Raw genomic sequence first — 12,871 nt, 5'->3', positions numbered from 1 at the left:
GTGTGTGTGTGCGCGCACACACATGCATGCCATAGCACGCATGTAGAGGTCTGAAGACAACTTGTAGAGTGGACGTTCTTATTCCGTCATGTGGGTTCCAATGATTAAACTAAGATTGTCAGGTTGTGGAAAAACACCTTTCCGTGACTAACCATTTTGCTGACTCTCTGGGGACATTTTAATAAAAGATGCTAGTGGGTTTTTCTCATTGCTCAAGAAGAACATGGGTCAAAAGATAGAGATTCAAGTGAAATTTGTTCTTATATTACCACTTCTGATGTGCTCTTTTGTGTGTGTGTATCTGCTTGGGTGTGTGCATGCGTGTTTGATGTGGAGGCCAGGGGTCAGCTTTGGGTCTGTTCCTCAGAAGCTGTTCCCTTTGTTTTTTGAGCAGAGTCTCTCACAGGGATCGGGGCTCACCAGCTAGGCCAGGCTGCCTGGCTAGCAAGCCGTGGGGACACGCGTGCTCCTTCCTCCTCAGCTGGGGTTACAGATGTGCAGCAGCATGCCTGGTTCTCCTCTGGCTGTGGGCATTGAACCCGGGTCCTCAGGCTTTGCCAACTGAGCCACCTCCCTGCCTTGGTGCGCTTGTTGGCATTGCTTCGTTTGGTTGGTTTCCCAAGTTTCTTTGACAAAGCAACTTCATGGAGCCCAAACCTAAACAAAACAAAACCAGGACAAGCTGAAAACAAACCCCACTTGTAGCCATTGCTTTAAACCCCAAGGATGTCAGCATGAAATGAATAGACTGATATTTCTGCTTTGCAGTTTTTTGGTGAATGAATTTAAACCGAAAACTCATGGCTTCACTTTATAAGGGCAAGTTTGGCCTTTCTCATTGATTTGAGATATTAAGGATATTGGCATTGGGGTGTTTGGGGCTAAACTTTAACCTCCAAGTGGCTCTCGGGATTTAGTCAGTTGCAGGATAGTAAACACAGTGACTGGTGTGGGGCTCTCAGACGCGGGGTCTCTGGTGTGGTACTTACGGGGGCTCCTGCCTGTGTGTGTGTGTTAACAAGAGCACTGTTGTCTTGTTATTTGGGTTTGCTTTTGAAGTAACTTTGAAGAGAATTCCTGTTGCCTGGAATTGATGACAGACTTACACCATTTCCTCTTTTTTTCTTAGACGTTCCAACCTCAGAGCAGCCTGAACTGTTCCTAAAGAAACTTCAGCAGTGCTGTGTCATTTTTGACTTCATGGACACGCTATCTGATCTTAAAATGAAAGAGTACAAGCGCTCCACTCTTAATGAACTGGTGGACTACATTACAATAAGCAGAGGCTGTCTGACAGAGCAGACTTACCCTGAAGTAGTTAGAATGGTGAGTTCCTTTGTCGCCGCTGACACTTTTAAGCATCTTCCATAGCCACTCATGGGTGTATTGATTGCAGTCAGGTCACCGAGGTCTCCTCCACAAACAAAAGCCAACCTCCCGAGAGCTAAATGCAAGCAGTCAGCACAGCGCTAGGATTTGAAGAGCATGATTTCATGATGATGGAACAAACCCAGACCATCCCACCGGCTGCAGCGTTGGAGACCTCAGAGCGTGGAGCTGAGGGCCAGGGCGCCATGGATCTGCAGAGACACAGGAGAATCAGCCAGTGTTAGATCTGTTTGAAAACATTCAAGCCTGTTGAGTATCTTAACTCCTGCCACCTCTTCATTGTGGCATATTAGAAATGGCATTATACTTAATAAAATTATGATTTAGAGAATCTAGTTAAGGCCTCTCTTGGCTTTATAATGAATCCCTGTCTTTGTAATTTCCTTGAAGTCAGGAGTAATGCCTTTCATGATGTTAGAACAATGGCACTATGTGTGGTCCTTAGGAATTACAGGAAGAAACATTATTTGTATAATGCAAGCAATTATGTTCTTACTGTGTCATTAATTACATTAGCTTTTTAAAAACTGAGCCAAAATGTGACTGTTAGGTTTCTCTGGTGTGGCTGCCTTCCTTAGCATCCTAGAAGACTATGGATGGAGAAGCTGTTGTTTTGGGGGGCTGGGTGGGAGGAATGGAGAAGGCTGGTAACTCAGTTCATGCAAGGCAGCTGCAGAGGTCGAAAAGGGCTTGGGCATCATTGGAAGAAGGCCGCTGGAGGACCAGGCACGTAGGATGCCTGCCTGCTCGGCATTGGGAGGGGATCAACTTCCAGAGATCAGCTTGGGAAAGTGATCGGTATGTGGCAGCCACTTGTAGATCTGAGGGGGAATGGAAAATGTATATCTATCTATATCTATCTATCTATCTATCTATCTATCTATCTATCTATCTATCCATCTTCTATGAGACATTAAATATATATGTATTGGATTTGTTATTAATTTACAGGAGTATGTTATCAATAGTGTTTTGGAAGTTAACTATTATTATTGTTACTTCTGAGTATTGCTTTCCAACAAAGAGCACTTATGCCTCACAGGGACATTTGGTAATGTCCAAAGTCATTTTTGGTAGTCACACTGTATGAGAAGAGAGTAATTCCATCATCTACTGGGTAGAGGCCACACATTTGATGGTAAGCATTTTAAAAGGAGGCAAGAAAGCCCACATGAGAAAGGTTGATCTAGTCTCAGATATCACTAGTTACACTGTTGGGCAACCCTGCTTTTGAGTGTACGTCCTTTCTAAATCTCCCAGCCAAACACTTAGCATCTTTTGCAGAGCGTACTCTCTTGGTGTTAGCTCACCCGTGTGTTCAGAGATGCTCGCTTATAACTTTGTTCTATGACTTTCTGTAGATAGCTCATGAGGATGGAAGCATATACTGATGTATTTGCACAAATACTTGTGTAAACGCACTGATGGTGTGCTGCACACACTTTCTGTACATTCCCTCTCTACTTAATAGTTTGTCAGTACATATAAAGCCACATTGGTTGTAGCTACCCAGCATTTCATTGTATTCTGTAGATGTCCTTGCAAACCAGTCTAGTTTATTCTTTTATAAGAATATCCGTATACTGAATTATTATTATTTTTTTTAAGATTGTGGGCTTTTACTTTTATGTACACAGCAAAATTGAGAGGAAGGTGCAGAGATGTCCCATTTGCCCCAGTTCCCACTCATCTGTGGCCTCTGCTCTCACCATCCCCAATGACACGTTTGTTACAATAAATGAAACTACACTGGCACACTCCAGTCAACCAGAATCTGTGGTTTACTTTAGGGTTCATGCTTGGTGCTGTGCCTTCTTTGGGTTTGGATGAAAGTGTAGTGACATGGATGGACCATTACAGTCCCACACAGTCGCTTCATACTGCCATTGCTCTCTTAAGAGCCAATGACCTTGCCAATGTCTTCATAGTTCTGCTCTTTGGACCTGAAAGGTGCCCTTTTCCGATTGCCTTCTTTCACTAGGAAGCGTGTTTGGGTTTCCTTCATGTATTTTCATTCTTGTTTTGAATTTTTGAGATGGGGTTAAATGTAGTAGCACAGACTGGCCTAGAAATTGCTGTGTAGCCCGGCTGATCTTGAACTCTCAGCGGTCCTGCATCAGTCTCCCTAGTGCTGGGATTACAGGTGTGAACCATCACACCCAGCCAGTTCATTCTGGTCAGTGCTCAGTAACAGCCCTGACAGTGCCACACAGTCTCTTCATTCACCTACTAAGTATCTTGGTTTCATCCACATTTTGGCAGTTACAACTGAAGTGCCTCTGGAAACCTGCATATTTGTGTGGGGCATACATTTTCAAATCCCATGGTAGATAGTGAGACTGGAATTCCTGGGTCTTAGGATCAGTATTTTGTAAGTCACTGTCAAACTAACTTGCAGAGTGGCTGTACTATTTAGTTGCTTACCAGAAACCAGAGCTCTGGGGTTCCATAGCTTTATCAGCATTTGATTTTCCTCCCTCCCAGATCGCCTCTCCATGTACTTTGGGGTCTGGCCCCTAACTCTAACTCTTGTTTCCCCCAAAGGGCTGGCTTACAGTGTGCCACTGTTTTTGATAAGTCCAGTGCCTTCTCAATCCTTCAGGTCCTCTGCTCCTTGACAGTCCACTCTTATGGAATACACTGCCCTTTATTCTTCCACACATGCATCTAATTTTTCCAATTAAGAGGTAAGTATCCTAGAGAAGAACTGTCCTCCATATCTTAGTGGGTTCTGGAATGCCTCTTAGCTGAGCCTAACTGATTTCAGGCTCTGAAATTATGATGAAGATACTCTATGATTCAATTATATTGAGTCATTAAACCTAGTACTTAGCATAATGCAACAATTCTTGCACCTTTGTGCACCAGCTTATCATAAGCCAGCTTTAGTCTCCTAAGAGAGTCCATCATTTCATGCCCTTCATTCCCTTCCCCTTTAAGCCATTTTTATTCTTTAAGACATTCTCGAGCCCTGCAGTAGGCAGCTTTGAGTATGTGCATGCATACTGTTCTAGAATACTTTGTATAGGCTTCTCAGACGTATATTGTCTTTTTGTATATAATTTGTAAACTTTGTTAGCAACTAATTTGCTATGGTACTTTGCAATCTAGGGTATTTATAGATAAGGTCTTATGATAGAATAGAAAGTGAACCCTCCTAAGTTCAAGGGCCATCCTTGGCCATTTTCACATGCTTTATCACCGAGAATTACTTATCTTTGGGGTTCTCAGTTTTCATATGGTGCTGAGAGGTTTACCTGAGTAGACGAGTGTGCTGTGTGCACACTGGCATTCTCAGAACTTCAGTGTGTGTGTACAGGCTAACAGTGTGCTTACTGCTCTGTAAGAAGGCTTGGAACCAAAGGTCATTTTGATGTGGCCCCACCTCCCCACTCCATTTTGCCACCTCTAAGGTCCTGTGTGCAGAAATTCTGGTACTGCTTATCTCATACATCTGTGTCATACATCTCTGGGCGGGAGTGGGGGTGGGGTGGGGGAGAGATGGGACAGGTTGTGAAGATTAGCAATAATGTATGTAAATCTCTTAGACTAGACCCTAACACATGACAGAAGGTTTAGTAAATAGCATTTGTTTTGTTTTTTGAGACAAGGGTTCTCTGTGCAACAGCCCTGGCTGTCCTGGAACTAGCTCTGTAGACCAGGCTGTCCTCCATCTCACAGAGATCCACCTGTGTCTACCCTCCCCCCCCCCCCCCCAGTTCTGAGATTAAAGGCGTGTACCACCACTGCCCAGCTAGTAAATAGCATTGTTATGTTTTGCTATTAGGTACTTGACTTTGCATGGTCCCTGTTTGTAGATTTTACATTCTCTACCAGCTGGATGTATTCTCTTCAATTGCCTCAGTTTCTTTCAAATTCTGTAGCTCAAAGATAATCCTGCCTGGTGTGTATTCACTGTCCCTGCCTGCTCCTCAGTCTTGTTACTGTGAAATGAAACCACTTCACCCGGATGAGGAAGTGGTAGTATTTTTAATGGAATGCTAGCTGGCTTTTGAAATCCAGGATGAGTAATGAGTCAGGATGCCATGGTATGGTGTCAGGCTTAATATCAAAAGCTGATCCAGTCTGTTGGGACCTGTACTTGGAGAGCTGCTTTTCTTATGAGGGACAAATGAAGTAGAAAGTAAGGTATGAGTTTGAGAGCCCACTTTTACCATCCAAATGAAGTCTGGGCACAACCCACAGGCTGTTAGAACGAAAGAAAAACACTTTATGTGTAAATACAGTCAACAACATAGCATACAGTTCAGAAGAGAGTGGCCATGGTGGGAAGAGCCCTGGGGAGAGCATCTGGAAGCTACTGTCCTTATTTCTCATCTGAGCTCGTGATGAGTCTTCCGTAACTCATTTTTCTTCCAAGCTTCGGTTTCTCCCATTGATAATGAGATACCTCAGATCCTTCCAGTTCTGAAACGGATGACTTTTGATCAACACTGTCCAAGTCATTTAGAACGGCTTTCTCAAGGCTTACTAATTAATCCCTTCCCAAAGCAGTTGCTTACTTAGGTAAGTGGTTTGTTTTGTATTTTGTGGTGTCGTCTCTTATGGAAAAAGATATTGGACCTTTAGTTGCTTTAGGCCTTGCTGTATTCTCTTCTACATTGTCTCTAAGGTCAAGCTTTTGTTTTTATGGCATATATATTTTAAACCACATTCTACTTATAATGTCTTTGGTTCTGTCACACGTATCCATTTGAAATATTTCTTCGAATTTTTTGGCCTTCAAATAACCTATTCATTTTTGTTTACCTAAATTTGATCTCTCTCCTTCTCTCTCTCTCCCTCTCTCCCTCTCGCTCTCTCCCTCTCTGTCTTATTTATTTTTTTATTTTTTGAGAGAGGGTTTCTCTGTGTAAGAGCCCTAGTTGTCCTGGAACTCACTCTGTAGACCAGGCTGGCTTCGAACTCACAGAGATCCTCCTGCTTCTGCCTTCTAAGTGCTGGGATTAAAGGTGTGCATCACCACCACCACCACCACCACCACCACCACCACCACCACCCCCACTGAACTCTGCATATTTTATATTCTTTGTATTTGCATATCTTTTCTAAAAATACTTCATTTGAGGGGACTTCAAATGTGAGGTGTAGTCGTGTTTGTAAAAGCATTGGCTTTGTTAATTCTAGGTATTTATTTATTGGAATGACTTAAAGCCATGCTTTACTTAAAAAAAAAGTTAGTGGTGTTGTGTCAAGTCCAGGACATTATATATCCTAGGCAAACATTACGGCACTGATCTGTATTCCCAGCTTTGGTTTGTTTGAGACAGGACCTTGGTGTGTAGTGTAAACTGGTCAAGAACTTACTGTGTAACCTAAGTCAGTCTCAATTTATGATTCCTCTGCTTGAGCTTCTTCCCAAGTGCTGAGATTACGTGCATGTGACACCATATCTGGCTCATCCTCTTACGTTTTGATGACTAAAAAAGATGATTATTTCATGCCAACAGTAGAAAATGTAACGTGAACAAATTAAAAGATGTTATATTAATAGAATTATATATTAGGTAGGGAAGGGAGAAGATTGATTAGAGATAGATAGGGTGGTCATGGCAGACTCTGAAGAATGAGTAAAGCTTTAGTAGGGTATTAAAAGATTTTCCAGGTGACTGAACTACCAAGGAATCCCCAAACCACTTGATATATGGGGGATACAGTGCTGTGTTGCAGTATTAACAGTACACACGAGTGAGCACCGAGAATGGAAAGGTGTAAGTTTGGCAGCTGAAGATGTTAATGAGTGTCACTTTGTGGAGACCCATCAGAAGGCTCGAAGTAGAGGACGGTATGGTGGCATTTATATTTTAATAGAGGTAGAACAGGTAGAGTGTGGTAAGGCAGGACCACTTACCTGGGGAGTGCTGCATCAGTGAAGAAACCCTAAGCCAACAGCACATGATAGGGTAGAGAAGGAAGGAAGGAAGGAAAGGTTAACTCTTGAACCCAGAACTGCAAGCGCAGCCACGTACAGTCTCTGCATGTTTGGGGAGAGGAAGGAGGTGAGATGGCCGTGGCATAAGCCGCTGTGGTGGTTCAGATGGCTGTGGTCACTGTGGCGCTTCTGTCGCGGTCCGGCAGTGGGGAGAGCAGATTTGGGTTGGAAGCTGAGGAGTTGAGTTTTTGCTGTTGCTAGTGCAGCTCCTGTGGGAAGCCTCATGCGAAAAGGTGGCTGTAGAAGCGGTTGTTGTCAGCATGGAGGTGGGCAGGAGGCGGGTACAGGGATGAGACGCCACGCTCTTTGTGCCTTGGTCCAGGTGGGAGCAAGTTGGTTGAGGAGTGGGCAGAACAAGGAAGTTGAGACCGTGGTGACAGACAGTGATTCCTTCTACAGCAGTGGGACCGAGGGTCTGCTGGCTTCATTTGAGTCAAATCTTGTCATTTGTTTCTCTACAGAAACCCACACAACCTTATCACGTGGTCACTGCTGTTATTATTTTCCTATTTTGTCTCTATGACTTAGCTAGTCTTGGCCTCAAGCCTGTGATGTTCCCAGTGTGTGATTAAATCTCTATATACTGCAGATTGAGGCTCTTCGAGTTTCAGAGTTATGTAGCTTTGGTATAAAGTATATTGAACAGTCTTTTCTTCTATTGAGATCTTTCCTTGAGTCCTTCATATTGTTTCTCGGCCACTGCTAGTCCCCCCCCCCTTTCAAATTATATCATGTCACTCGATTATTTAAGTGCTTATTTTTTTTTAAATACTTTCTTTGATTTAACTGGAAATCAAGCTCTGATTAGCCTCTTACTAGACTAATATGGTTTTGTGGAGAATTATTAATTCTCAATTAAGTGTCTCAGAATCTGCCTACACATAATTTAGGATGCTTTGTTAACTTTACTATATATCCTGTTGACTGAAAGATAGAGGATTTCTTGTTATTAATGTAGCATTAGCTTATTAAATGTGGCGTTGGGGATGGTAACAAACAGGGGAATGTGTGAGCTTGTCGCTTGTCATGTCTTGCGTTAGATAGAGCATACAATTATACCCCAGCTGGAGTTTGCTTTGGAAGTAACTAAAAGGAGCTTTCTGAGAAAGGTGTTTGCTAACTGGAGTTACTGGAAAAGTTCAAGATATAGAAATTTACAGATTCTTGGTACATAAGAGAGCTTAAGATTATGATAATACAGGGCATTTTTAGAAAGAGTAGAATTGTCTAGGCAAGGCCAGAAGCAGATGTTAGAATTTGCCATTCTTTGGAGGAACAGAAACTGTCAGGTATTTTGTCTTTTCCTTAAACTGTCACCCTGTGCTACTCTGGTTAATGTTTCTTCAGCAGTCCTGAATGTCTTGAGTTACACACAGATTTATTTCCTGGTGTTGTTGTTGAGCTCTCTTGATATTGTCTGCACTTATGTGCGTGTTCTGTGTATTTTTATGTGGAGGAAAGATTCTCAAATGGTTTACATTTGATTTTGCCATATGTGCATTAACCGTCTACACTAGATGCCTAGGTGAGAGCATGAAACTGCCTGGGCCTGGTGTTTGCTCTAGAAGAGGTCTTTCTTTTGTCCCAGTGCTGGGGGACAGAACTCAGAACCATGTGCATTTTAAACATGCACTTTTCCCACTGAAACTACACCTCCAGCCCCCATGGGAAGGTCTTTGTTCATGTATTCAGTATTGTAAATGTATGTATAACTGTTCAGACTTTCCGTTTTATTTTTTATCATGTATTAATTATAATGGGTTTCATTATAGCATTTTCACACTTCTACCTATCTCAGCCATAATGCACTCCTTCCTTCTGTTACCCTTCCTTGTTTTCCCTTTTTGCTAATCCTTTTCCTCTTCCCAGCTAGCCTGCTTCTACCTTCACAGCCTTTTCCTTTTGGGGAACATGGGATCCGGTGAATTTGAGTAGTTGTTATGGGAGAATGGGCCAGGATGTAGGGGTTTGTTTACAGGTTCCTGAGCATCTCCACCATTGACTATGTCACTGAAGGAAATGTCTTCTTCCCCATCATCTGTTAACTACATAGAAATCCTACTACTACATGGAAGGCTGGGGGTCCAGTGAGCCCCTTCTGCTCCCACAGCAGCACACAGAGTCTTGTGCAGATCTTCAAGAGTGCAACAGTCATGCCATGTTCCGAAGCTAGCATTCCACAGTAGTTCCTGCCCACTTTGTCTAGCTCTTCTGGTCCCTACCCCTTCTTTGATGTTCCTTGAACCTCAGAGGAGGTGATTCAGATGTCCTGTTTATAGCTGGATTCATTCAATAGTCATTTATCCTTTAAAAACATCTAAAAAAGAAGAAGGGGAAAAAGAAGAAATAACTAGGGCTGGAAAGATGGCTCAGTGGTTAAAAGCACTGACTGCTTACACATAGTGTAAGAGCACAGCCTTCTGTACCTCTAGTCCCGGGGATCTGATGCCCTCTTCTGACCTCTGAGGGCACCGCACATACATGGTGCACAGCCGTGTATGCAAGGAGAACACCCACACTTACAGAATAAAGATTGGTGTGTGTCCATGTCTGTGCATCTGTGCGGAAGTTAGTGTATATATAAGTGGATGTGCCTGAGGAGGCCGGAAGAGGGCGTTGGATCCTTTGGAGCTGAAGTTATAGGCGAGTGTGAGTTGTCCGAGAATCAAACTTGGATCTTCGGTAAGAGTAGTTTGAAATCTTACCTGCTGAGCCATCTTTCTAGCCCTAGTTATTTTTTCTCCCCCCCCTTTCTTTTTTAGATGTTTTATGTATTAGTGTTTTACTGCGTATATGTGTTTGTGTACCAAGTTTGTGCCTGGTGCCTGGAGAGGTCAGAAAAGGGTATTGGATCCCCTGGCACTAGAGTTATAGGTGGTTCTGAGCCACGATACAGATACTGGGAACTGAGCCCAGCAAGTACTCTTAACCACTGAGTCATTTCTCTAGCCCCTAGTCATCCTTAATGCTTGACCAGTTATTCGTCTCTGTAGTCACTGCCGATCCCCGCAGAGGGAAGATTCCGTGACCAGAGCTGCTGGCAGCATTGCTCTCAGGGAATAAACCGTTGTTTTGAGGACAGTTGGACAGGTGCATCACACCCATTTTTCAGAACAGTAGTAGTGGCTTCCCTAGTGCTGTGACCTCCCAAGCCATGGCCTTTGACTGGGGTTCATGGCACCAGATGTGGACGCTGTGCTGTAGAGCAGGCCGCAAGTCCGATCAGAAAGTGCTGGGTTACCGTCATAGCCGACACCCACGGTCGCACCAGCGGCTCCTCAGTGGGCTGGACAGTGTCGCCGCACACGGGCTCCCCAGCTGCGCGGCCTTGCTGCCTGGTCTCCCCTAGGAGCCTGCTCAGCACCCTCTAACGTTATGAAGGCTACGCAGCAGGGAGGAAACTTCCAGGCCAAATCTAGTTTGCTTGTTTGTGTTCTAGCAGAGTGGGCATCCGATAGCAATGGCAATTGTCTGGGTTATTTGGGGGCTCCCGGAGGCTCCCTGCCTGAGCAACAGCTTTTAGGGTGGTAGCCCATCCCTGACACTCGGATTTTCATTTCATATCCTTTTGCTTCTGGGAGCAACTTTATCTTAATGTCAGTTTGGGTAGGTTGTTAATAACAGTTACACAATTTAGAATTTTAGTCATTTATTAATTTTTATGTTTATTTGTTTGTACGTTGCCTCTATACTATGCTTTCCCCCTTGACCTTTTCTTTCTTTCCCTCCCTCCCTCCCTCTCTTTCCTTCCTTCCTTTCTTTTTCTTTTCTTTTTTTTTTTTTTTGAGACAGGGTTTCTCTTTGTATCCCTGGCTGTCCTGGAACTCACTTTGTAGACCAGGCTTGGACTTGAACTCAGAGATCCACCTGCCTCTGCCTCCTGAGTACTGGGATTAAATGTGTGCGCCGCCATGCTTGGCCCCCTTGAATTTTTCTAAATCTAAAGATTCTTTGTTTGTTTGTTTCTTTGTTTGTTTCCCTCCCTCCCTCCCTCCCTCCCTCCCTCCCTCCCTCCCTCCCTCTCTCCCTCCCTCCTTCCTAAAGAATATTCTTTATTTTATATATATGGGTGTTTTGTCTGCACACCAGAAGAGGACATTGGATCCCAGGGACCACAATCATGGGTCTTTGTGAGCCACCATGTTAGTGTTGAACTCAGGACTTCTGGAAGAGCAAGCAGCCAGGGCTCTTAACTGAGCTGTCTCTCTAACTTTGAGTCTAAAGAATCTTAAACCCTTCCTTATATTTTTGGTTGTTTCTGGCAAGGCCAACTGTTACGTCGATTGCAGGGATCCATGAGATTTTGAAAATCTTATGGATAGTTAGAATGTCTTGATCATATTCACTTTTCACTCCCTCTTCCAGCTTCTCCCTAAGTCACCTAAAGAAGTTTTCCTGATACAAGTGTGTATTCAAGTCCTTCCTGTCTTAACAATTTATTACCCCTCAATTTTTTTTTTTTTTTTTTTTTTTTTTGGTTTTTTGAGATAGGGTTTCTCTGTGTAGCTTTGGAGCCTGTCCTGGAACTCACTCTGTAGACCAAGCTGGCCTCGAACTCACAGAGATCTGCCTGCCTCTGCTTCCTAAGTGCTGGGATTAAAGGCATGTGCCACTACCGCTTGGCCCTTCAAAAATTCTTAAGGAGTTTGAGAGAGATTTTAACTGTGATTAATTTTCTTTAAAATAAGTAAAAAAAAAAAAAAAAAAAAAAAAAAGAAAGAAAGAAAAAGAAAAAGCTGTAGTTCTTCTGGCCTAACTGCTTAATTTAAATGAAGGTTGTTCAGGGTTTTCAGTATATGTAATGTTCTTTGAGAGGTGTGGCCTGCCAATCACTGATACCCAATAATATCATCCTGCTGTGCTGAGAGTTCTCTTGTGTCCCTGCCCTCTCTTGCAGAACCAGCAGTAGAGGGGTGCGGAGTCATTAGAGTACTGCATTCACGGTGGCAGTGCCCCCTCTTTAATTTAACCTGAAAATGGACACAGAGTTCCCAGGTAGAGCAAATGCTTCTTGAGAATCCACCAGGATGATGGGAAATGGTAGCATGTATACGAGGGTCTTAAATGAAGAGATCTGTAACAGCCCTGGCTCTTGGCATTTTACAGTGTAGTTATTTCTTTGCTGAGAGACAGGAGAGAGATGGAAGAAGGGAGGGAAGGATTGATTCTCCAAGAAGAAAGCTGCTTGCATCACACTAGTGGGTGATTATCAGGGAAAAGCAGAGAAAACAAGTGTCCTCAGCATGGAGTTCTCCAAGACCGTAATGCTCGAGACAAGAATTTGGCAGGAAAACAATGAGCAGGTCATTTCCAGGAGGTATCTGGCTACTGACCAATGTTTAAAGCCAAACCTGATTTGTAAGGAAAACAAGATGAAATGTGCTATCCAGTGACTAGAGAGATTCCCCTGCAGTGTGGAGAGAAGATAACCCTGATCTGTAAGGATGACAAGATGAAATGTGCTATCCAGTGACTAGAGAGATTCCCCTGCAGTGTGGAGAGAAGATCGGGGTTTTTGAGAGTGAGAGT

The 12,871-nt window shown here is 43.5% G+C and overlaps 1 protein-coding gene across 3 annotated transcripts in view; it reads left to right on the top strand.

Annotated features, from left to right (window-relative positions):
• Positions 1-12,871, top strand: part of Ppp2r5e (protein phosphatase 2 regulatory subunit B'epsilon) — a 149,440-nt gene that overhangs the window by 78,752 nt on the left and 57,817 nt on the right. For all 3 annotated transcript variants that reach the window (XM_028857987.2, XM_028857979.2, XM_037210621.1), the window contains one exon: positions 1,130-1,326. In XM_028857987.2, coding sequence (XP_028713820.1) covers positions 1,130-1,326 — 197 coding nt within the window. The remainder of the gene's footprint in view (positions 1-1,129; positions 1,327-12,871) is intronic.

The sequence above is a fragment of the Peromyscus leucopus genome, chromosome 14 (genome assembly GCF_004664715.2).
Source record: "Peromyscus leucopus breed LL Stock chromosome 14, UCI_PerLeu_2.1, whole genome shotgun sequence".
In the NCBI taxonomy this organism is placed as follows: domain Eukaryota; kingdom Metazoa; phylum Chordata; class Mammalia; order Rodentia; family Cricetidae; genus Peromyscus; species Peromyscus leucopus.
Note: the sequence above shows the minus strand (reverse complement) of the source record. Positions and strands in the feature narration are given on the sequence as shown.